At 37.2% G+C, this 27296-nt stretch overlaps 1 protein-coding gene across 3 annotated transcripts in view; it reads right to left on the reverse strand.

Annotated features, from left to right (window-relative positions):
* Positions 1–1933: 1933 nt before the first annotated feature.
* Positions 1934–27296, reverse strand: part of dgki (diacylglycerol kinase, iota) — a 68076-nt gene continuing 42713 nt past the window's right edge. For 2 of the 3 annotated variants that reach the window (XM_046873056.1, XM_046873055.1), the window contains exons 12-33: positions 24031–24091; positions 22979–23092; positions 20605–20730; positions 19992–20070; positions 19829–19884; positions 19656–19718; positions 19348–19421; positions 18049–18160; positions 17749–17948; positions 15679–15741; positions 12916–13016; positions 10691–10770; positions 9731–9775; positions 8736–8805; positions 8604–8644; positions 8398–8522; positions 7951–7976; positions 7208–7245; positions 6263–6383; positions 4684–4720; positions 4502–4601; positions 1934–3989 (exon numbers count right to left, since the gene is read on the reverse strand). In XM_046873056.1, the coding sequence (XP_046729012.1) occupies positions 3873–3989; positions 4502–4601; positions 4684–4720; positions 6263–6383; positions 7208–7245; positions 7951–7976; positions 8398–8522; positions 8604–8644; positions 8736–8805; positions 9731–9775; positions 10691–10770; positions 12916–13016; positions 15679–15741; positions 17749–17948; positions 18049–18160; positions 19348–19421; positions 19656–19718; positions 19829–19884; positions 19992–20070; positions 20605–20730; positions 22979–23092; positions 24031–24091 (1849 nt within the window). In that variant the 3' untranslated portion in view covers positions 1934–3872. The remainder of the gene's footprint in view (positions 3990–4501; positions 4602–4683; positions 4721–6262; positions 6384–7207; positions 7246–7950; positions 7977–8397; positions 8523–8603; positions 8645–8735; positions 8806–9730; positions 9776–10690; positions 10771–12915; positions 13017–15678; positions 15742–17748; positions 17949–18048; positions 18161–19347; positions 19422–19655; positions 19719–19828; positions 19885–19991; positions 20071–20604; positions 20731–22978; positions 23093–24030; positions 24092–27296) is intronic. The other variant, XM_046873057.1, reaches the window with a different exon arrangement.

The following is a 27296-nucleotide window of genomic DNA, read 5'->3' on the forward strand; positions in this document are numbered from 1 at the left end:
TGTCTGGTTTTGATTACAGTGTTCATTTAAATGCTTACAAACCCAGCCATAGGGATGCACAAGCCAGTGCACTCTTAGTGCTGGTCCCAAACCCGGATAAATGGGGAGGGTTGCGTTATGAAGGCATCCAGCGTAAAACATGTGCCAAATCGAACATGCGGATCATGATTAAGAATTTCATACCGGATCGGTCGAGGCCCGGGTTACCAACGACCGCCACAGGTATCGTTAGCCAACAGGGTACCGGTAGAAATTGGGCTACTGTTGGCCGAAGGAGGAGAAGGAGAAAAGGAAGACGTCTACATAGACGGCAGGGACAGGAGAAGTGGAGGAGGGTGGAGGATCGGGTTGGTACTTTAAATGTTGGCACTATGACTGGTAAAGGGAGAGAGGTAGCTGATGAAAGTTGATAGGACTGTGGTGAGACCTGCGTTGTTGTATGGTTTAGAGACAGTGGTATTGAGTAAAGACAGGCGGTGGAGCTGGAGGTAGCAGAGCTGAAGATGCTGAGATTTGACGAGGAGTGACGAGGATGGACAGGAATAAACACGAGTTTATTAGAGGGACAGCGCATGTAGGACATTTTGGAGACAAAGTGAGAGAGGCCCGATTGAGATGGTTTGGACATGTTCAGAGGAGGGACATGGGGTACATCGGTAGGAGAATTCTGAGGATGGAGCCGCCAGGGAGGAGGAAAAGCGTAAGGCCAAGGCGGAGGTTTATGGATGTGGTGAGGGAAGACATGCAGGTAGTTGGTTTGAAGGAGGCAGATGTAGAGGACAGGGGGGTATGGAGACGGATGATCCGCTGTGCGACCTCTAATGGTAAAGGCGGCGAAAGAAGAAGAAGAACTTGTTGCGAGAAAACCGGAAGTTCTATGTGAAATCAGACATTAAGCACCACCATATAACAACCAGTGACGTAATTGCCTGACGTTTGATGCTTCTATAGAGACAGTGTTTAAAAAAAACACGTCTCTGCGGATTCCCATGAGAGACGCAGTAACGCCATTCGACTACGTCGATTTTTTGTAAATGAAACCCCTAGAGGTACGATAGTTGATTGGTCAATTGTACTGATTAATTCAATCAAATCTCAGTAATTCAAGCACACACTGAACTATAATTAATGTCAATTTATATTTTAATATAAATATGTTAATATAAAGCTGTTGTTCATGTAAATGTATAATAGCCCACCTGATAGTAAAATGGAAATTTATGAAACTGCAAATATATTAAAATAAGTGTGATTATATAAATGATTATATATGATTATATAGATTGTTATTATAATTGCAAAATATATGTTTGATATGATGCATATGTTTGTGAGTGAACTTTTCAGCATATATTTCTGCAAGTATGCTGTTCTCTTGGTCAGTGGTTTCACAATTCTTAGTGCTCTGGATTACTAATCAGTAGGGTTTTTTTTTAACAAGTTACTAAGAAGATAGGCTATGTTTAAATAGATGATTATAGATTAAGATATTTGCATTGTCATGCACGTTAATCGTTTTTCACGTTTGACCGTTTAAAATGTCCCAACTGTGAGATTGGTAGTCGAATCAGGCTCCTTCTATCGAAGCATTAAAATTCAGGGTCAGCCCTATAGAACTCAATTAAATATAATAACCTTTATAAGAGCTGTCATTGAAACAATAAATCAAAAACTTTTACAAAAATTGTAAAGTAAAAATCTCTAGGCTTCATGGGCCACTCGGGTTTCCTTATATTTTGAGAACCATGTAAGAACATTATGTTAAAACAATGAACATACTTTACATCAGGCTACTACAGGTATATTATAAATAGCAATAAAAAATCAGTACAAAGGTTTTAGAACTTTATAATAAACTTCACAACTGGGAAATCATCAAACAGTAAACAATATCCATGTCATAATTTAGTCCTGGAAATGAATAAACGTCACATGTAGTTTCCACTCCGTTCATTCTTTAATGAATAACATTCCAATATTGAAAATAGACATAAGGTCTAACACATGAATGGCCATTAGTCATCAGATTCCACTAGTATAGAGCGATGAGACTAAAATGCACAATTATAAATGAAAAAATATACATTATTCAAGTATTTCCATCATTCAAACATTAAAAAAATTATAATCAAGCAAGTGATTTTGATAATTTATGTTTAACAAAAAAAAGTAACAGAAATAATGCCATTTTATAACCTCATCATTGAGCAGAAAAAAATCTTAGGAACAAAAACTCATGCAAAATAAAATCACAAATAATACAAAATAACACAGTAGGTCAGTAATATATAAACCACTCTCACAGCAGATGTAACAAGTTTCCATCATGACCATTTTCATGCAATTGCTTTATTTTTAACTCGCATTGTTTTTTTTTTATGCAACAGGATGTGGCCACTATGATTATTTGCAGGCTTACCAAAACGAACATCAAAAGCTGTTTTCTGATCAGAGGATGCACACATGCTGCTTGTGTCTTGTTGAACCTCACTGCTCTGGTTTATGCCATTTTGTCACAATCTTGAAACTGATGTTTGAAGTGCTAAACGCATGAACTCGAAAATTTTGTAGGATCTGACAAAGTAAGACAAATTATTTACCATCACTTAAACTGAATAAAATACCCCATCATGTAGCTTGTAGGTGCCCTAGATGACCATTTGCCTATTAACATTAATGTAATGTATAAAAAAAATAAAACAAAAGAGAGAGAGATTAATGCACGTTATCTATTCATATTGCATTGAATATGGCTCAGATTATGATGTTTTGTTTCTTAAGATAAATAATTTACTGTCACAACCACTGTAACTGCACACAAAATAAAACAAAACAAAACAAAAAAAACTGATGTCAGATTATAGTTAAAAGCTATGGATTATTTGTACACAGATACTTGTTCACTGATTTTCCATAATGAATGACCTTCCTCAACCTTCACTTGTTCTGATATGAAATGGACATGAGGCACCCTCTTTTACTGCTGAGTCAAATAAAGACATATCCAGATTAAGAGGCACAAAATATCGAAAGTTTTAATCAGTTGTTTATGTAACAATAGAAATATTAGGAGGTGTGTTAGGTTCAGGCAGTAGGAATCAATCTGTTCAGCTAGTGGAGCAGTATACTCCTCCTGATCCAGGAAACAAGTACTCAGTGTTCTCATGTAAGCATACTGACAATTAGTGTCACTGATGCATGACTGGTGGTGAAGAAGAAATGTGATGGCAAACTCCTCATGGCTGAAAGGAAGCTTATGGCCTTTACCTGCCTGGGTTGGTAGTACAATTGTAATAATGGATGGAAATATACATCTACACATACACGACAAGGTGTATAGGAGAGGTGGCTGGCTTAGGCAGAAGTGTCTTGTGTGCCTGCTGTTCCTCGGGATAACTCTGTCACAGTTTGTGGAAACTGCACTATGCAAATTTTCACTGCATCTATCTGCTATGTAATACCTCATACTACTGTACCCAAACATAGGCTCAACCAGAGGAAAACGACGTCTCTTAAAGTACATACAATCAGTCTTTCAATAAATAAATCAATAAATAAGCAATAAATAAATACCAATGCAAATCTGCTCAAAGTCATTCTAAACCCACAGTGATCTCCACGAAGCACCAACAACCTTTTTCTCTCTTCGTAGGGGTTTCTGCTCGAGAAAACTCTCCCATTCGTGTCTCTGTGAGGCTACTTTAGGTCTTTGCTGTGACCTTCTCACCTCTCCATCTTATATCCCCTTTCTCTCTCTCTCTCTCTCTCTCTCTCTCTCTCTCTCTCTCTACATGTGAGAAAGTGGACTCTGGTACTTCTATGAGCTGTGAAAGCCGGAGTCTTTTGGAGGAACCAAGTTTCCTAGTGTTTCTTCACACTGCTGTCTCTAAATCCTCACGTGTGGCTGGCTGTTCAGACACCTTGCTCCCCAGATAGCAGGCCAAATCAGAGTCTCCAGCTTCCTGAGCACAGTCTTTAGGAGTTTTCCCCTGAAAAGACAAGAAATAATAACTCATGCATGTGCAATAAAGAGCAATGACAAACTTAAACCCATCAACCATCACATTATTCCGGGGATCTTATGATCATCTGTCAGCATTATTACATGCATTACAAACACAGTATTCGTTGTGAATCACTTAAAAATCACAGGATCATAAATGTATTTACAACTTGTACATTACAATGTATATCTCAGCCTGTTGTAAATACATTTACATTTTACATTGACATTTCTGACATTTGGCAAATGCCTTCATCCGGACTGACTTTCAATTGAGCAGTTGAGGGTTAGCCTTGTTTAGGGGCCCAGAGGTGGCAGCTTGGTGTTTGGAAGGAAACTTGTGGTAAACCGATCTAGCTTTTAAGCTTCCACCTCTCTACCACATTTTAGGCTACAGTACCTGTAACTCACATGACTCATGTGAAGCATGTGATTTACAGTACCTGTAGCTCACATGCTTCACATGAGTCATGTGCTAAAGAAAAACAAATGACTCACCACAAAGTTAACTTTGTTAGGAGAAGCCCCAGCTTCCAGCAGGAGTCTGCAGACTGCATGGTGTCTTTGATATGCAGCTTTGTGAAGTGCAGTATCGCCGCTAAAAAAACAAAAAAAAAAAAACCCAGTCACTTTCCATAGTAATGATTGCGAAACTCAAAACATCATCAGCTGGTACTTACGTTTCCTTGTCAGAAAGATCCAGAATTAACTTTGAAACTAAAAAACAGGAATAGAAAAAAAAAATAAAAAGTAAGAGAAAGCAACAGATCGTTGTTCAGAGGGTGTGGCAGGTGACTATTATAAGACTTCACTCTGCTGAGTCAATTACGAGAAGTACAATAGTACAAAGATAGTAAGATGTCTGGCAGGCAGATACAGCTGGTACAGCCAGGAATGAAATTCAGTGGGCAATGAGAAAATAATGAGCAAAAAAATGAATAAACTCATGTGAGCTCTGATTTAAGGCATGTTCTTACTATAATAATAATGTTGCCATTATGACATGATCAACTTATTTAACTTAAATGATGAAAATAATAGGGGAAATTTATTTATTTTGATCAGATCTACACTTCTTCATTTTCTCCTTCTTCACTATTATTTACCTCTCAATTTTCCAACATGAAAAGAACAAAATATTCCAAGTGGTTAACACAGTTTCTTAACCTAGCTTCGAGATGACATACCAACACTTTTAAATAGAAAATTCAGAAGGCAGAGAGAAAAAAAACAATTTCTGTACAAAAGTACAGAAATAATGGTATTGTATGAGGAAGTCAGGTGTGTCAGAGAAGTATGTGAGGGTGGTGCAGGACATGTATGAGAACAGTGTGACAGCAGTGAAGTGTGCAGTAGAAACGACAGACTGGTTTAAGGTGGAGGTTGGACTGCATCAAGGATCGACTCTGAGCCCTTTCCTGTTTGCAGTGGTAATGGACATGTTGACATATGAGGTCAGACAGGAGTCTCCGTGAACTATGATGTTTGCGGATGATATTGTGATTTGTGGTGAGAGTAGGGAGCAGGTTGAGAAGAGCCTGGAGAGGTGGACGTACGTGCTGGAGAGAAGGGGAATGAAAGTCAGTAGGAGTAAGACAGAGTACATGTGTGTGAATGAGAGGGAGGGCAGTGGAGTGGAGCGGTTGCAGGGAAAAGAGCTGGAGAAGGTGGAGGAGTTCAGGTCAACAGTGCAAAGTAATAGAGCGTGTGTTAGAGGAGTGAAGAAAAGAGTGCAGGCAGAGACACATTGTGCGGGTCGCAGTTCCACCCTCGGGGAAGAAGGAGGAACTGTGGGATGTGCCTATGTATCAGTGCTGTATGTGTGTGTGTGTGTGTGTGTGTGTGTGTGTGTGTGTGTGTGTGTGTGTCTCAGTTTGATTTTAGGAAAGAAAAGTGCCGGAGCGAGAATGAATGGAAATAAAGACCTCTCTGCTTGGTTAACCGTCACCTGTTGCCTCTTCCTTCCACCTGGCCAACGAGTTTAGCTACACTTATTATACTAATCTTTACATTTCTTTGAAACTAAAGTGACATAAGGCTTTATGTCTCATGTAGTATACCTGCAATCATAAAGACCACCATGTGCTTATCCTCTAATGCTTATTCAAAATATGACCAGTCTGACTCTTTTCAACACACTTAGTACTGTTTGAATTTCCTCTTGTCCTTGTAAAATGATACTTAAAGATCATCAACGTCATACTATATAATGCACTAAATGTTAAAGCAGGTGATTCAGCTGTACCGAATAAATCTCACCATGCTGCAGGATGAAGCTAACGATGTCAGTGTGTCCATTCTGCGAGGCGAGGTGCAGAGCAGAGTGACCTTCTGTGTCCCTAATCAACAAGCTGAGACCACTACTGCATGAGCTCGCCAACTGAGAGGACAAAAGAATTTTTAGATTTTCTAATGAAAAAAAAAAAATTTGCACGATATTTTGACATTTTTATATTCCTACTGTGAGCACAGCATGCTGCAGATCTACTCCACCCATCTGCCCCCGCATATCTGATCTCGTGACATTTTAACCTTACTAACCTGTACTCGTGAGCATTACTCACTGTTATGGGTGTCATGCTATATGTTGTGATGAGTGCTACTTTCTCGCTTACAATTATTGCATTGTGCCCATAGTTCATATTAATGGTTTTTCCTGTTTTGTTTGTAGAGTTTGTACTTTGCACAAAATTGTGCACTTGCCTCCACCTCCACTACCAGTTCCTGACAATGCTCTTTATTAAATGTTTAAATAGCTGAATAACTGCATTACACAAAAGTGAAAAAAATTGGGATTGATCTAAAACATGACAGCCGTCTGCAATTTTCTCTCTTTCATTTTAACTCTATCAATATTTCAAATATATGACTTACTTTCAGGACTGCTCTCCTTTACAATCCATAAAGCTTTCCTGATTAGAAATGCCAAACTATTGTATTAAATGCACTGAAATATATACAAAAATTATAAACAATTTAATTAATTACTATTTTTGTATTGAGACTGAACCTACGACTGTACAATTCTTATTGTTCACATTTATGATTTGCTTAATCATTATTATTTAAAAGGTTTTTTTTTTAATAATTTCCTTTATTAAAATAATTATTAAACTTGCTAAGGAATGTTTTTTCATTTTTCACATGCTGGCAGAGACCAGTTTCAGTTTCATTTAAACATTTGTAAACCTTTAAACAGCTTACCACAGCCAAGTCACCTGAGCTCGCTGCTATCAGCAATGCTGTAACATAAACAGGAATAAGTTACTCAATCTCCATGTGCTATGTAGTCATGTAGAGTTTACACAAAAGGAAATGCAACAATTTGTATGGGGATGTCAAGTTTCAAAACAGTTAAACACCATAACCAAATAGTGGAAAGTACTGTGACACAGAAGGTTAACTGACACAGAAATCAAGGTTTTTAGTTGAATGCCATTGTCATGTCTGGTAAATAAATGATAACTCGATACAAAGAAAATATAGCATTGGATCATTGATGTTTCACTAAATATTAATTGTGCTGGTGGCAATACCTTTTAGGAAAAAATATGTTACCCAAATAATAATATATATATATATATATTTTATTTAAAATATGCCCTATTTTCTATTCAATTTTGTGTTTTTAAGTAGGGTGTGTAATAAACCTTTAAAGATTCAAATGCGTAATCTGGCATTTCCCGATGTGTTAAGCCCTAAATACCAGGAAGAGTAATAGAATAATATCTTTGAAACTGTATTAGTCACCACCATACCTATAACTGCCATTTTGATTGCAAAACAACATTATAAATGACTTGGGTTATTGTATTGGAACTTGTACTTTGTTCCTCTGTAAATTATGACAACAATCTACAATTTAGATGATAATCTTAATTTGGATTTATAGTGTACTTCGTTCATCTGCTAATCTGCAGTTTAGTTAGTATAGCAGTTTTCTGTACCTTGTTCTTCTGGAGTCAACGAAACCCTGAAAATGGGAATAAGATGGAAAATCAGGATCAGAGACTTCCATAGGCAAATTAACTTTACTAGAAGGAGGACATATGGAGGGATTACAAAACATAAACCTATTCCAACAAGCAAGGGAAAGCCCCAATCTGCTTTGACCAGGCTAAAAACCTGAGTTAACTAAATAACAATCTAATTACATGCATTAATACAGACTAAGCTTAAGGAAAACAAGTGGGAGACGTTCTTTCATCTAGTTGTTGTATGAGTGACGTTAAAAAACATGCTAATTACTGTTAAATAAACCCACTGCTTTTCTTTAGAGTTTTTTTTTAACTCCAAATAGAATAAATGGATATCTACTATTCTAATTTTGAGTCACATGACTACTGATTTGTTGATTTGTCACTATGCTATCAGGATGTTGATGGTATTCTCACCCTGAGCTGGGCTCAACCACCACATCTGGCATTTTAGGGGCTCTGGTTTGGCACACTTGCGGTGACTCATGGTCCAGGATGAAGACCTCATCCTGACAAATCTCTGTCACAAAATGCAGATGGTCCTACACACACAAAAAAATGTCACTAATCATCTAAACCTCTAATGACTAAACATAACTCACTAAAAATGATTTAAGGCCTACCTGAGCCTTATCTATAGGGTAAAAGCGATCAGCGGATGTGGCTGTTGAAGAAAACATAATCAATATTATCATCATCATAAATTTGAATAGTGATATACAGAAAACCTCTATGAATCATCACCCCTGACTTACAGTCTAAGAAGCTCCAATTAGTGGAGAGTCTGTGTGCAGAAGTGGGCCGATGCAAAACTCTGCTCTCATCCTGAAAAAAGACATGTCTAAAATATTTCTAAAACAGTAAATTTTTATTACAAAAGAAAAAAAATATTGATGAATGAAAATAATAAATATCAAATAAATAATAAAAAATCTTTTCATCCTAATTTCTTTCTTCCTTGTATAGCTTATTTGCATAATATTTACATCTACAGCATTTAGCAGACACCCTCTTTCCAAAGAAGTGCTTTGTATTCGTCACCTCATGCAGTTTAATAGTTTAGTGACTAAGTGTACCATCTGGCTGAATCCCTATTAGGAGGTTAATAAAGCAAAAACGAAAGAAAACACAAAACAAAATTTTGTTTGTTTTTGCTTTACAAGTTCTCCAAGTGCTTAGTGAACAGCTGGGTCTATAGCATATTGCTGATCACCATCAACATTCATTTCTTATCTCAAGACCATACACATGCAAGGCTTGTAGCTTTAAGGTTACTCTGTATATAGTAGTGTATTAAATGAAAACCAACAACTGCCCTCAGACTTCCATCGCAAGTGTTTCATGTAAACAGAGTTTCTGGTATTTTTCCTGTATGAATAAAATGAATATGAATGTTAACTGCGCATACACTGCAGATAAAAGTAAGAACCCCCATGATGCATGATAGCGTTCCACATGATACGATTAGGTCACTTTAGTGTTGAAAGATTTATGATCAAACTCTTGATGTCACCCAAATGAGGATGGGTTCCCCTTTTGACTCGTTTCTCTGAAGGTTTCTTCCTCATTACATCTAAGCGGGTTTTTCCTTGCCACAGTCGCCATGGCTGCTCATCAGGGATAAATGCACCCCATTCACCTTAACTGTTGATTTCTGTAAAGCTGCTTTGAGACAATGTCTGTTGTGAAAAGCGCTATAGAAATAAACTTGACTTGACTTGACTTGACTCAACAAGGAACATTTCATTACCTGATAGTGCACTCTTTGACCAGCAGAGGGCGTCTGTTGCAGATCCTATAAATGCAGGCAACACACATAATAGTTAATAGTATTAAAGAGAAAAAGCACATGCAGTACACAGTTAATAATGTCACCTAATTTCAGTTTGGCTTATGTGCGTGCACACACACACACACACACACACACACACACACACACACACACACACACACACACAATCCTCTGTAGTCTGCACAATAAGGCTTAATGCTATACATAAGGTTTTACATGCATAGCGGAACAAAGATGCCTGGTTTAAAAATTTCACTATATCTATTATATCTATTATATATAAACTTCTATCATCTATAATAAGTTTTTTCTTCATCTTCATCTATAGCTACAAAGCATTACAATCTTATTCTCATGCCACTTTCATTTCCATATATGGGCACAAGAACACATATTCACACACACACACACACACACACACACAATCCTCTGTGGTCTGAACAGTGCCTTCTGGAGTAGTTTGTCAGAACGAAAAAAAAGTTAGATTTATAGTTTTAAGATTGTAATAAACAGGAATGAAAATAATATTTGTTTCTAGCAGACTGGGAGGCATCATAATGGTAAAACACAACCTGACTTACTAACAAGCATTATGCTTTCACTACTGATTAGGTTTTTATATATATCCTGTGACATGTCTGTGATTTTAAATGCAGGTATAACATTTTTCCTGTTCAAGTATATATATTGGGAATGGTAATGAGTGTTAATTTACAGGCTGTGTAACATCATCCTGATTGTAGCTTTAGTTTACTTTTCTCTGCCAAGAGACTCTACTAATTACTGCATGTCTGTGCTGATAGTGAGTTTGTCTTATAATGAGGCAAGTTAAAATGCCTCAGAGGACACACTACCATAGTATGCAGCTGGACAGCTGCTCTGGATGAAGATACACTTTCTGTGGTGAAAGATTCTCACCTCCTGCAGTCTGTCAATGTAGAGTCGACAAGTTTCTAGGTCACAGTCTCCTCGTACCACCACGATGCCGACAGGGGTCGCTACAAACATACAAAGAGAGAGAATTGATATTAGTCAATAATGTGCAGTATGTAAAAAAAAATTATATAAGAGCAAAATGACACATGAAAGCAAAATATTGTTTGGTCCAGTGCAAAAGTCCAGTAGAAATATTGAGAACTGAACTATTTAAAATATCAACACCTAGACTAGATTAGATTAGATTAAACTTTATTCTGAATGTGGGGAGTAAAAACACAGGGACAATAGTCAAATCCAAAATCTAATCTAATCTAATCTAAACTACTCTGACTCTGGTCACATTTTAAATAATACTCTTATTATTACAGATAATACAATATAAGATAAACACAGAAGAGTATTATTCGAAACGTGACCAGAGTCACTTCCAGTCATTTAAGTAATAATCTTAACCCTCAACTGTTCATTACTATGCTCAGACCTGGTCAAGTATCTAAATTGGAAAAACAACACGTGTTCTGTTTCCAATATTCAACTCTCCATTTATGTGCATTCTAAAAATTCATTCTCACTATACGTGTAAAAAGTATTTATTTTATTTAGTGTAGCCTTCCTGCCAACTCAAACCAATCTGCCCATTCTCATCTGATCTGTCTTATCAACAAGGCGATTTTCTGCCTACAGAACCACTGCTCACTGGATGTTTTTGCAACATTCTATGTCACCTATAGAGATTGTTGTCTGTTTAAATCCCAGGAAATCAGGAGTTTGTGAAATACTCAAACCAGCCTGACTGTCACCAACAACCATGCCACAGTCATGGTCCAATTTAATTCAATTCAATTCAATTCAGATTCATTCATATAGTGCTTTCAACAATTGACATTGTCAAAAAGCAGTTGTACAGTTCTCTGGATATAGATTTAGACCAATAATGAGCAAGTCAGATAACAGTGGAAAGTAAAAACTTCCTGGGATAATAAAGTCTATAAAATACCATGTGTGCTGACCGGATCCTCAGTACAAACATCAAATGTGACCACATCTTCCTTGCTCTGATACTTGATGTGAACATGAACTGAAGCACTTGAGATATTATCTGCTAGTTTTTATATAATAAGCTACTGCCACATGGATACTTGAGTGAATAAGCCAAATGTTTCTGCTGCTTATTAAACCTACATTCATCTGATAAACCTACTATATTTTGTAGATGTACAGATACTGACTGTATCCCATCTGCTGCCCTAGATTATTTGTCCCCCACAGGGCAGCAAAGGACCAAATTAGGTATAGTTCGAATCATGAACATTTTAGTATAGGAAATGAATATGAGTAGTTGACGTTTAAGATTTAAACACTAGATAAGTTTAATAAATAAGAATAGTATATGACCAGAGAAACTATACAAAACAAAGAATGTATGAATGGTTTACAATTAACAATATTTTATGATGACTTATTTTACAATGTCTAGACAGTGACTCAAATTTCTTCCCTGAAATATTCACATATATATATATATATATATATATATATATATATATATATATATATATATATATATATATATATATTTAATATTTAAGGTGGATGGGAATGGACAAATATGGATGCTTCATGTACAGGTATGTTTATTATACTGAAACCACCTAAACATAGAGCATAAAGATGACAGACATGTTTTTCTTGTTTATGTCTATTAAACACATGGAAAAAAGAAAATAGAAAAACCACAGGTCCCCCATTACTGCTCTTTTTTTTGCATTAAGCCAGTTGCTCAAACAGATAAGCCTATTTACATAAAAAATACTCATGTAAATGAGATGGCGTTTTGGATATATATATATATATATATATATATATATATATATATATATATATATATATATATATATATATATATATATATTTTTTTTTTTTAATTAATTAATTAATTAATTAATTTATATATATATATATATTTAATATGCCATGTTAGCTACAGAGAAATTTTGTTACAATATGTATAGTTTGGTGGCCCAATATTATTCTTCTATACTAGTTCCACTCATTTACATGTTTCCCAAGATACATGAAAAATGTGTTGAGCCTATTTCGCTTTAGTAAGGAATACACAAAATTCAGACATCCCTCTTGAACTGTTCTGTTAGTGCAGTAGTTACAGCAAGCAGGGAGTGAGGAAATGATCACTAGTCACTCACAGACTTCACGTAGTCGCTCCTTGTCCAACTGTAAGCTTTCATATTCGTGCCGGCCGATGCGATTGACACGCAGTCGTAGGCGTTCAGGCACCATGTGAGGACTGCACAGAGAAAACCATACATACACACACACACACGTGTGCACACAAAAAGAATCAAGTGTACTGACAAATTTTCTGATGAAGAAAGCAAATTCTACAACAAAGCATATTTCTTGTTTTCTGTTGGGTTTTTTATTTGCCACAGTCAATCCAGCTTTGAAATGTACAATGAGCAGAAATTTGCTTTTAATTTATGAACATTTAGTAATTTGACACCTTACTGTCGCTGCTGAAAAAATGTTTCCTGAACATATAAAATGTAATTTAATGTGTAAAATGCAACAATAATGCTTGCATAACAAGTGGTTGCTTGTTATGTAATTCTTATGAACACAGCTTTTTATTCTGGTATAATAAATATGAAACACCACCTTCAAATCAAAGGGAATGTTATTTAAATACCATAAATAGAAAGAGAGTTCATAAAAAGAGACAGTAATTTGAATTTGTGGCTATATACATATATACACATATACACATATACACATACATGTATATATACAGTACAGACCAAAAGTTTGGACACACCTTCTCATTCAAAGAGCTTTCTTTATTTTCATGACTATGAAAATTGTAGAGTCACACTGAAGGCATCAAGGGCTATTTGACCAAGAAGGAGAGTGATTGGGTGCTGCGCCAGATGACCTGGCCTCCACAGTCACCGGACCTGAACCCAATCGAGATGGTTTAGGGGTGAGCTGGACCGCAGAGTGAAGGCAAAAGGGCCAACAAGTGCCAAGCATCTCTCGGGGAACTCCTTCAAGACTGTTGGAAGACCATTTCAGGTGACTACCTCTTGAAGCTCATCAAGAGAATGCCAAGAGTGTGCAAAGCAGTAATTAAAACAAAAGGTGGCTACTTTGAAGAACCTAGAATATGACATTTTTCAGTTGTTTCACACTTTTTTGTTATGTATATAATTCCACATGTGTTAATTCATAGTTTTGATGGCTTCAGTGTGAATCTACAATTTTCATAGTCATGAAAATAAAGAAAACTCTTTGAATGAGAAGGTGTGTCCAAACTTTTGGTCTGTACTGTATATATATATATATATATATATATATATATATATATATATATATATATATATATATATATATATATATGTATATATATATATATATATATATATATATATATATATATATATATATATATATATATATGTGTGCGTGTGTGTGTGTGTGTGTGTGTAGGGTTTTTTTTGCAAAAGCATGCTTCATAAGCACAAAACAAACAGCAATAACTCACACTATGTATAGCTGAGTGAAATGTACATGAACACATTACACAAACTCATGGACACACGCTGTATTTTCAAGACAATAAATCATAATTATAATGATATCTCCCCAAACCATCTATGCAGGTTTGTCCTGCTTCTAAATCAGCACTAGCTGAATTATACAGCAACTTCTGCTATAGTCCTACAAATGTAATGACCCTGTCAGACATGAAAAATATTCTATCTGGGAGTATTTTATTTCTTCTATAATAAAGCGCTAAAGTTCTATTAGTAAGCCACAGTGGCACTGAGGATTTCATAAAAAAAAACATGTTTCTGACTTATGTGAGTGTTAATAATGGTTAATACAATGCATGACCAGCAATCAATAAAGCAGATATGCAGACTGTAACAAATGGGTTTTTGCTATGTTGACACTCACAAGGAATTTGGTTCCAGCCGTTAGTGACTCTCAAAAGAACAGACATAAATAACACTACACATTTAGCTTGGATTGTAATATATATATAGCAGGCATCAGGCATAACATTATAACCACCTGTCTGATATTGTATTGGTCCCCCTTTTGCTGACAAAACAGTTCTGACCCGACGAGCATTAACACCATTAACTTCTTTGAGCTACAGGAGCTTGTTTGTTGGATCAAACCACACAAGCCTTTGCTCCCCACGTGCATCAGTGAGCCTTGAACCTGATGCCGGTTTACCACTGTTTCTTCATTTGACCACTTTTGATAGATACTGACCACAGCAGACTTGAAAACATCCCACAAGAGCTGTAGTTTTGACCCAGTCGTTTATCAATCACAATTTGGCCATTGTCAAACTCACACATTTTTCCTGCTTCTAACACATCAACTTTGAGGACAAAATTATAATTTGATGACAATTGTATTCCACCCAAAAACAGGTGCCATGATATAGAGATAATCAGTGTTTTTCACTTTACTGGTCATAATGTTATAATGTCATAATTTTGGTCTGTGGTTTCAACGTGGCTACAATTTGGAAAATTCTTACAGTTTCCTAAATACTGCTATCACTTCCTGTGTACAAAATAACCTAAATGCTGGAGCAGCATTTTCAGCACATTTCAAATTTAAAACTGCCATATTACTGTAGAATTATGCAAAAATTATGCCATTGGACTATAAGTTGCTGCTTAATGGGAATAAAAATATTTCATTGTAAGAATGTGTTTTATAGTCTGGAAAATACGAGCTACAGGAAAGCTTTTCACAAATGAATATGTGGATCTTGTGTGTGCAGTTTATGCAGTCACACAAGCGAAGCCTCCTTCCACCCTCACACACGTTGTTGCGCACACAAATACACACACACACTCTCTGCATGGTTGAGGAGTGTGAGGCAGGTGTGTGAGCATGTGTGCGATGAGGTCCAGAGAAATACTTACACCGAGAAGGAGTCAGGGGGAGCAGAGAGGCGGCGCAGATCTGCTGCGCACACTTTCTGAATGCTGCACCAGCACAGGCAACACAGGAGCAAGCGAGAGAGGGGGAGAGAGAGAGAGAGAGAGAGAGAGAGAGAGAGAGAGAGAGAGAGAGAGAGAGAGAGAGAGAGAGAGAGAAAGCAAGTTGGAGACACAAACATGGACAAGGGGCTCAGTTGAGTTATCAGCAAGGAAAGTGATGTGGAATTAAAGACAGGTTACAGCATGGCTAAGAAAGAAACACTGCTGAGTGAAAGAATGATAGAGTGAAGGAAGGGACAGAGACTGGTGCTGTTTAAAAAGCTCATCACACAGGAAACACAGATGGAGGAAGAGGAACTCAAACCAGGATATAAGCTTAAACAGCAGGCAGAATCACACCGGTTAGTTTCACAATCAGAACCAGCCACTTGAGTGTTCAGAATCGTGTTCATGTACAGAATGTGTGAAATAATAAATGTTCCCTCATTACAATAATTACATCAGTGTTGTAGAAATCAATTTCATCATACTCATGCACTCAAACACCCTTGTATTAAAAAAGTGACCTGATTGAACCCAGAAATGGACTATGCATTATAAATGTCATATTTCTTTAAACAGATATTAATTTTGCATGAAATAAATGTTCAAAATCTAAGAGTGTGTGTAATAGAAGTAACATCATGCTTTTTAATGTCTAGAATTCAAATGGTGTTTTGTTAGGAACATAGTGTGTCATAGTAGTAGACACAGTTCTAATTAGTGAATTCAAATGTGTGTTTATCTTTTGTTTAGCATAGGGCAGAAAAGATTTTAAGTAATCATTGTTGACAGGAATTCTATATATTTCTGAAGAAAAAAAGCTTCTTAACGTTTTTTGGATGATTAATGTTTCAGGTCTAAAGAGGTTCTACTTAGATCATGTTGTCAAAGGAAAATTTTTCATTCTGATGAAGATCTTACAGTGTTTTGGGAAGAACCACATATGGGTGAAAAAGTCAGGTGTATCAGTACTTTTGTCCATACAATGTAAATAATGCAATGCACACAGTTTTATGTGTTCAGTGGGAAATATTGAAAGTAGAAAACTAGAACATATATTCCCTTTACAAAAACATTCAGTGAACAGGATGCCATTTGGAATTTGTCAACAGGAAAAACGCTTATGTGTATAAACAAATTACATTAACCGTAATTTCCGGACTATAAAGCGCACCCATATTTAAGCCACACCCACTGAAAGCTGCACCTGTCTATAAGCCTACATATATCTCTACACTAAAACTATTGAACTTTACACCGGCTTTAATGAAAGAGTGTCTGTTACACGGTGTAACAGGTGAAATATGTTGTGGCTCCTTTAAGAGCAGAGCGGCATTTTGGGAATAGCCTGCCTTGTGCCTTGTGTCCTTATTATTTTCGGACGCTCATTTCTAAGTTTCTTTGACTAACCCGTAACGTTGTTGCCAAGAAAAATAAAAAAGCACGAGTTTTGGAAACCTGTCTGTGCTTATATGATTTCTGTTGTAACTGGAGTTAGCGAGCTCTCCCTTCACCCAGACTCAATGCGTTACAATGGCTTGTATCTAAACAGTAGCCTACCAAGAAAGTCATTGCTTACTGTCTTTCTCCTTCCTTTCACAGCTATTTCTCTCTGGAGTTTATCTTTTGGCATTGTCATGCGTTTAAAGAAAAAGTTTTTTTCTTCCGATGTTGTGCAGCTCAGAACACAGGTGAGGTGCGTTTTTTCGTTTCCGTTCGGAAATTTCATTAGTCTAATGTTATGGGGCTCAGTTTTTTGGCTTGAAGTTTGTGAAACCGGTAAAAACCCAGGAAAAATTAATAAATAAGCCGCTTCGTTGTTTAAGCCGCGTGGGAAAAAAGTAGCGGCTTATAGTCCGAAAAATACGATAGTTAAAATCACTGAAATTATTACAAAGATCAATAATAAAAAAATTCATTATAGAATTATGAACATGCTATTTTCTTTAGTCATAAAAGCAACATGAACGAATAATAAATCTTTTGTATGTTTGTGTATGTGTGTCTTACTCATTAAGCAGTGGAACAGATGTGCGTCTCTTGCTTTTCTGCACCATGTTGGCTTGGTTACGGAGTGAGATACGAAGTGTGGATGGTGCCAAGCGACATGGCTCTCCATCCACCTGCACAGGCACTGTTTTGTAGGTAGTGAGTATCACTTCTCTGCACTGATGTAGTCGCTCACCGTGACCTCCAACCTGCAGCGCTGCCTAATGCACCAGAGGATCAATATTTACACAATCCTTTGATTTTCAGCAAGACATATCCAGCAATTTCATAACATACCTGGTATATAAAGTAGCCACTCACCAAGGAGGCCATTGTAAATCCGATAACCTCGATACAGCCGTCATCATGCCGCTGAGGTTCGAAGTCTCTGTGGTCACCTGTGTTACCCCAGGGCATAGTCCCTGCACAGTACCTGCAGAGAAGTGGGATGAGTGTGTGTAAAGAAATGTCACATATACCAGAGATTTTTAAACCATTTGTACCCAGGGAGCACATGTACCATAAATTCTACAACTACATGTGTGCAGTAATTTTCAGGTTATTTATAGGAGCTATAGGGCTTTTTATTTCTAAACCTTTTCACCAACATTAGATCCATTTTATTGCCTTATGTTATTTGGATGATGGATTAAATGACCAGTTAAATAGGCTAATAGTTATAAGAACAAAATCAACTTTGCTAATGGTTTTGATCTCCAACATTTTATTAAATTGAATTAAATTAAATTCTGATGACATCATGATTGTAAATCACACGCTGCGGTAAAACTGATGCACACCACCAGATGGATGGTGAACTGCAATTAAGCCCTGCACATCGATAGTCACTTTGACTTTCTGCCACTTGACCTATATATCAAGAGGTACTTTGTCCAACATAAAATAAAATGTCCTAAATAGTTCCCTGAGCCCTTCAGGCCATATCCAAGTCCAAGTCCCCATTACACCATTATGATGTTAAGTATGGACCTGGAGTAACTATTCCACAAGGTCTTGACATCTCATTATCTACTCAAGTGCTTGTGCAAGTGCTTTTCATTGATTGGTGAAATGTAAGTCATGTTCCATTCAAGGATCAGGTTCACAGTTCAATTTACCAGTCCTTTTAAACCACTGCCACTGCTTTGATTCAGTGGCATCCAATGTGCCACCAGAAACTGCACAGATATGATTTGTGAACAGTCACAAAGGTTTTGGGTAAGAGGCTACTGTTGCATCAGCATCGATGTGAGCTTTTCCAAGGTACACATTAAGGACCCATATAGGATTGCTGAAAGCATTTCAGGCATGCACAAATAAGGACTGCTAATTAATTTGAGATAGGAACACTGAATACTTAGAAATAGTTTCTCAACATTTCTTTCATGTTTCATGCTGTCTAGAGATTTTACTCTATTTAAATGCATCTAGATATAAGCTTTTAGGCAATATAGTAATCCTTATAGTGTGCAGGAACATTTTTTAGCTTGCAATCAAGGATACTTTTGGATTTTCAATATTGAGTAAAATCACTCATAATAGAGGATCTATGAGGTCTTATGGACAAAACAGAAAACAGATCAGTAGCATAGATGTGGGTTCTTAAATTTGTACACTAACCTGGGAATGTTTAAGAAGACAATGCACTGAAACTTCAGCTCCTGGATCTTGGCTGTGAGATCCGTACCGTCACACTTCAGAGGCCAATCAGTATGACACAGTGGGAAAAGGCGAACACAAAAACTGAGAATTGTGGTCGTTACAGGAAGCATTATTCAAGCAAGCGTGTCAGACTTGTGTAAGATTATCAGTGAGGCATGTGGGAAGCATTCACTGCCAATAGGTTTAATGGATTGGACAGGGCACATCAAACACCAGTATCAATGCCTTCTCACAATAGAAAGTTTCAGAAGACATGGGCTACTCACCACCACTCTGACATGCTTGGACAGGTCCCTGGAGCTCCTCTGTAGGAAGTCAGAAAAGGCAGCCTGAGGGGACAGAGACACGCACATAGTCATTTCCTTTCTCTCCCACTCTCTCTTATTAATCTAAGATAAGCCTACAGTCTCTCAGCTCTGGCACCCAGAGTTGTGCTCACCCCTGCATAGAACATCTTGTTGCGGAAGCGGCTGTTGAATTTCTCAGGGTTGGCCTCTGAAGGAAAGACACAGAATGCTGAACTGGAGAACAGCTATAGATTTTGTTAGATTTGTAATATTAAAACAAACACAGTTTTATGTAAAAAGTACAAGTCCACTGACCTCTAGATTCATGGAACTCGAGAGTGACATGAGCATCAAAGCCAAGGCTGAAGTAGTTATTGAACACGTTCAAAGGAAGCTGGAAAAAAGGATAAATTGGACAATATAAAAAATTAACAGATTCTTCTCTTTCCTTATGTCTACTCTGTCTTTATGTCAAAATGAAATACCTTGTTCAAATAGTACTTTTCATAAACATAATCTAACATAAAAGGGGATATTAAGACATGCAGTTCTTAATAAAAGACTCACCACATAGCTGCATGCAGGGTCTTAATAAATGTCACTCAGAGCATACTTTATTTTCACATAAGTATAATTTCTGTATAAAACAGTAATTATGTCTCTTAAAAGAAATAACAATAGGCTTTTTTAATAAGTTTTTTCTCAGTGGCTGTATCTCAGGTGCACAGTTTAATTAGGCATAAGCTGCACTATATAAGTCCTGCAGTGCTATTATGTTATACCCTATGTAGTTAGAGAAACGGTACTGTGTGAAGTCTGTGTGAAATAATGGCCAAACCATAGAAAACATTACTATGGGTCAAGCTTAAAAGTGCAAATCATCATCCTCTGATGTATAACCTTGTATCCTCTGACTGTCCTTCCTTACCTTTTGAGTGCCCTCCTCGGGCTGTGCAGGCGAACGCTCCACCTGCAGATTCCAGCGGTCAAGTTGGACCACAGTCCCATCCTCCACATGACACAGGATCTTGGACACTGGCTCATCTGTGTAACCCTTAAGAAAGAGAGAGAGCATGAGAAAGAATTAAACGGAGATAGACAGAGGATGACAGGGAGCGAGTGTCTGTATTAAGTGTGATGTCACTTTAAAGCCCTTAGCCCATACTGTTGTTTACTGGTTAACTGCACACTGCCATAAACATTTTCTGTGTACATTTTCTGTGTATGTGTATATATATATGTATATATGTATATGTATGTATATATACATATATATTTATATATCTTTATATCTTTATTTATCTGCCTTCTTTTTCTTATTATATTTTTCTTTAAATTTTGTTATTATATTTATATTTTTATTCTCCTTTTTACCCTATTTTATTCCCTCATGCCGGACCGTCGTTAAAAGCATTTCACTGCATGTCGTACCCTGTATGTATGTGTATGTGACAAATAAAATTTGATTGATTGATTGATTGAGAAAGTCATTACCTGCCATTATAATGACCCATAGGGAGCTTTTTTCCTTGAGGGTTAAATAGAGCCCTTGAACACATCAATTAAGATAATTAAAGCATCTATTCTAATGTACAACAAGAGTCTTACAACGATAGTTGTGCCAATAACACTATTTCACATGAAAAACATGAAAGGACAATAGAGAGAGAGAGAAGATCTCCAGACTCATCAAGGTCAATGCCAGCTTGTATCCAGTTCCGACTGGCAGCAGTAATGGCAGCACATAGTTCAATATAAGGGCTTTTATATGTAGAGAATAATCACTCAAGTAGCCCTTGTCATAATCAAGCCCACTTTACTAATCAAGCTACGCTTAGAAGGCCAATCAATCAAATTAGTCCATAAGTGCTTTTTGTTTCTATACCTAATATGCAAGCACAGAAATAAACAAGTCCTCTGCCGGTAGCTGCTTGCTATGTCTGGCTGTCTCAATTATACCATTTGTAAAAAAACAATAATTGTGTTATTCATCACTACTTTATAGTCAACACCACAATGCGATTACCACACAGATTTAATGCAGCATTTCATTATTCAATATAATTATTGTTGACGACCCTGCATATCACCCATGTCCCCCTACACACTCCTGTCTGCTTTGAAGCTGTTTACCTCTAGAGAGGCTTCAGAGATGGTACACAGAAACCCCACTCTTATCAGAAGAGATGCTAATTAGCATCAGAAACATGCTTTCATTACACAAATGCTCAAAGCTTTAAGTGCTAATGGAGAAGCGGAGCTAGCTGACCTTAAAGAGATTCTACAGTTACGTGTGAAGGGGTTAATAGTTACACCTTGCATTACACAATCCCACATTAATAGTGCAGACACCAAAGGCTCTATAACACCCGAAAACATTTTTAATATCATTCAATACCATTTCAGTACCAGGAGTTCCAAAGGTGGGCCTTGTTGCACTACTGAAATAACCTGCTGTTTTCTTTTTTAAACATTTACTCTCAAACTTCCAAGAGCCATCAGTTAGTCCTCTCACTCACTACCTCATCACTCTCATTAATACATTACTACTGTTATGACTATATACATTTACATTTACATTTGTGGCATTTAGCAGACGCCCTTATCCAGAGCGACGTACAAAAGTGCTTTGAGTCTCTAGTAATGAATAAATCTACACTGGTACGAAAGATTACAAACTTAATATAAATATAACTCGAATTCTAGATATACCTTTCCAACTCATCTCACTGTAGTTACTAAATAATTCATATCAGTTTCTGAATAAAACTTACTCAAATAAATAAACTGAGACATTGAACAAAGACACTAGACATGGCTTTTGGGGTTTCAGGGAGCTGAATCTCTACATCATTATTACCATTTTGTCATATTTTCATCAAAAGCTGAAAATTACAATGATTGTCAATTACAATTTCCATGGTGCAAACTTGTCCATGTTATTGTTAATAATATAAGTTGTGTGCAATTTTGTTGCATCTAAATAAGCTGCTTAAACAAATGACCAGATGCACATTTTACGTTAGTCATTGCATATTGTTAGAACTATGAGCGATCCAGGAAAAAATCTAAACTAGAACTACAAGTTTATTTTCCTCTGTCTTTGGCCCGTTCTTGTTTTGAGCGCACATATATTTTGAATGGCACTGATGCTAATCGAAACAGCATCAGCGCCAACCGAGTGCTCTCTGAAAGAAGAAAGCCAGGTTGCACATGGTTTATTAATCAATGTTTTTCAGTTCATGAATCATTTATATATCTTTTGCTTTCTATGGTGCGAGTTCAGGAAGAAGATGACTCACTCCTCCCCAGTTGAGTGTCCTGGCGAGGTCGTTTCCTGTGCCAAGGGGAAGAACAGCAACAGGAGGCTGTGGGTTCATCTGTAGTTCGTCCAGCACCGATAGGATCCAGCCCACCTGCAGCATTCAACACACAGACACATACTGGTGTGATCTCTGAAATAATCTCTGTATAATTACTACTCATTGTGTTCATTTTGCTAAGATATTGTATTGTTTAAAGTGGACAAAGATAATATTGCTATAACTCATAGCAGTGTTACTCAATCCTGGTCCTGGAATACCCCTACCCCACCCTGTGTGGGCCTTCCGTGCTTTAAAACACACCCACGTCAGTCCAATTCTCATCCATTAGCTAGTTAGGTTAATCAAGAGAGCTGGCAGCTAAAAAAAAAAAAAAGGAGTATTGGGAAATAGTGGATCTAATGTTGATTATGAAAGGAATAAAGTTTTAGAGTGGTAATGCATCACATGACCACAGCATTAATGATTTTTCTGTAATAGCATGCCACCAGGTTTTCTCCAGGTTCCTCCTCACCATCCAAAAATGCTAGGTTGATTGTTGTGTAATGCGAATGCACAATTGTGGAAATGGAAAAAAAGATATATTTTTTAAATAGGTAAACAGGCAAACAATCCACAAGGACAGACAGAATCAAAACATAGACCAGGTAATAGATCGGCCAATTGGCGAACAATGTGAAAGATGCTAAACAAGAGCAAGAAATAAAAAAACAAGGAACAAAACGGTTCACAAAGTGACAGAAAGCTGAACACATTATTTTGAGGAGACAAAGCGGAAACAATGTGGCATTTACGCACTTGTGAATTAAACGAGGAAATGAAATCAGCTGTGAATGAAAAGACACTTGTCACATGAAAACAGTGAAGGTAATGCAAAAGGGCTCTAACGCTTCATGCTGGTCAGCGCTTCGTAACCATTGGTTAGCCAAACTCTGTGAGAGGGGGATGCGCTCTAAAAGAATGGTTAATATAAATGGCCCTTATAAGGCAATTATAATGAGAACTGAAATGAGTGTATGAGTTAAACTTACCGTTCCGTCACCTCCACAGGCAAGGATGCGAAGATTTGGCACTTTCCTGTACAATTCCAACCTGAGAAAAACAGTCATATGGCATAGCTATAAATTTATGAGCAGTGTAGAAATACATATTGTGTTCAAACAATAATGTGTAGCATTGTTTAAGCTTCTCTCTCAGTCTTTCTCTCTCACTCTCTTTCTCTCTCTTTTCTCAACAGATGATCAGTGTGCTGGTATCTGCTTCTGGCTAAAGTCCAGTTAAAGACGCACGTTTTGGCAGAGAGGCTTTAATCACAGCTCTGTCAGGCTAAACTCAGCAGTAGGCACCACCAGCTGGGTCCTGCCCTCTTTCGTTCGCTCTTTTTCTCTCGTTCTTTCTTCTTTCTATTTGTATGTCTCTTTCTGAATGTATATGTGTGTACCTCACTCCATCTTCCTGTGTGTATGTCTTTCTGCCTCTGTCTAGCTTCTTTCCTCCATGTCTCTCTTTCTGTTTCTTTTCCTTAAGCCCCTGTCAGCTCAGAACAAACAGCAGATCCCCTCTGAGCGCAAGGACGTGCTTTACTGCCCACAGAAAACAGCTCAATTATGAGACAGAACCAAGCAGGGACCTGGCATGATCTAAGACCAGAGAGTGGAGAGAAGAAACTTCTGGAACACTTAACTCTCTAAAAGAGAAACATTACATCTTCTATTAGTGTTGTCATTTGAAGATTATAATAAATGTTTACAAGTATTTAAATGCATTTAAGGACTAAAAGGAAGGACACCATTTGAAGAACTTGCATATTAATCATATAAATAAGCATCTTGTCCATTATCAAACACAACACTGATTTTAGTTTCAGTGTTCTTCGTTAACCTGGTTTCCACATTATCCACAATGCCATTTGACTGTTTACAGATAGAGGTGCCAATGGCATGTCAAAACATTATAATAATTTATTTATTTCTTCGTCTTTTTTTTCTTCTTCTTTTTCTTCTTCTTCTTGTTCTTCCATCTCCATACTACCCTGTCCTCTACATCTGCCTCTTTTAAATTAGCCGCCAGCATGTCTTCCCGTTCACTCTTGCAGATATCCTTTTATCACAAATCACTCCTGCCACTCCACCCACTCTACACCACCTATACTCTTTTCTTCACTTCTCTAACACACTCTTCATTACTTTGTACTGTTGACCCCAGGTACTTAAACTCCTCCACCTTCACCACCTCTTCTCCCTGCCCTCCCTCTCATTCACTCACATGTACTCTGTCTTACTCCTACTGACTTTCATTCCCATTCTTTACAGTGTGTACCTCCACTTCTCCAGGATCTTCTCAACCTGCTCTCTTCTCTCACCACAAATCACAATATCATCCGCAAACATCATAGTCCATTAAAAATCCTGTCTGACCTCGTCCGTCAACCTGTCAATCACCACTGCAAACAGAAAAGGGCTCAGAGACAATCCTTGATGCAAACCAACCTCCACCTTAAACCAGTCTGTCATTCCTACTGTACACTTCACTGCTGTCAAACTGTCCTTATACATGTCCTTTACCACCCTCACATCCTTCTCTGACACACCTGACTTCCTTATACAATACCACAACTTCTCTCTTGGCACCCTGTAAAACGCTTTCTCTAAATCCACAAACACACAATGTAACTCCTTCGGACCTTCCCTATACTTCTCCATCAACATTCTCAAAGGAAATATTGCATCTGTGGTGCTCTTCCTCGGCATGAAACTATACTGTTGCTTACAGATGGTCACCTCTTCTCTCAGCCTGGCTTCCACTACTCTTTCCCATAACTTCATGGTGACATCTTTAATCCCCTTTCATCTTTAACTTTAATCCCCTGTTGTTACTGCAGGTCTGCACATCTCCCTTTTTATTAAAAAACAGTACCAGCGCACTCCTTCAATTTTGGTAAAATCTTCACTGCCATCTCTCCTAAACATCTCCATGCTTCTACTGGTATGCCATCTGGTCCAAACAACTTTCCAACCTTCATCCTCTTAATCGCTGCTCTCACTTCCTTACTAATCCTATCCACTTCCTGCTTCACAATCGCCACACCATCCACCCTTCTCTCTCTCTCTCATTTTCCTCATTCATTAGCTGCTTAAAATACTCCATTTTCATCATCTTCACATCTTTACCAACACTTCTTCTAAACACACTCTCCCCACTAGTCACCACACTTTACTGCCTACCTTTCCCATCTCTCTGCAGATCCCAAATCTGTTTTACCAACCTCTTTCTCCTTATGTCTTCCTGTATTCCTCATCTTCCTTTCTCTTTCCAGATGTCACACCAAGTACCTTCCAAGCTGAATCCTTTATTACTTCTTGTACCTTGTAGTTGCCCAATCATCCAGTTTATCATCACCCCTTCAACTTCCAGCTTCATATTTTTCACTCTATTAGAAACTCTCTCTTACTGCACTTTTCCTTCAGGATCACCTCTATACCATTTCTCTTTCCATCCACACCGTTTAAAGCCACCTCCAATGTTCCTGGCCTTACTCCCTTTCCACTTGATCTCCTAAACACACAGCATATCTACCTTTATACACTCTATCATATCAGCTTCCTCTCTGCATTTACCAGTCATAGTACCAACATTTAATGTGCCCACTTTAACCTACACTTTCCTAAACTTCTCCTTTCCCTGCTGTCTTCCTCCTCTCCTTCTCCTCCTTTGGCCAACAGTAGGCCAATTTCCACCAGGTTCCCTGTTGGCTAACAATACCTTAGGCGGTCGTTGGTCAAACAATTCAGTATGAAATTCAGGTTTGTGATCCACATATTTGATTTGGCACATGTTTTACGCCGGATGCCCATAAATAAATAAATAAATAGATAGATAGATAGATAGATAGATAGATAGATAGATAGATAGATAGATAGATAGATAGATAGATAGATAGATAGATAGATAGATAGATAGATATAGATATGTAATGCAACAGCATTTATCGACAATTTATAACAATTTATTTATTGACAATTTTTATTAAAAATATATATATTTATATTATAAATATAAAAGAGGTGAAATTAAAACCTTTAACGCAAATTTAGTCACGACGTCCTTTACTCAGATATAAAAATTTATAAAAAAAATTTTTTAATGACTACACATTTGTTTTCAACTCTAAAATCAAGCACCAAAATCCACCATGATGCACTCATCTGGCAATTAAAAACATCTGTGTGGAAATATAACAAAAGTTCCATTTGGTGTATTAATAATTTACATAATTAAAAAAACACATTTAGAACAG

The sequence above is a fragment of the Silurus meridionalis genome, chromosome 18 (genome assembly GCF_014805685.1).
Source record: "Silurus meridionalis isolate SWU-2019-XX chromosome 18, ASM1480568v1, whole genome shotgun sequence".
NCBI lineage: Eukaryota > Metazoa > Chordata > Actinopteri > Siluriformes > Siluridae > Silurus > Silurus meridionalis.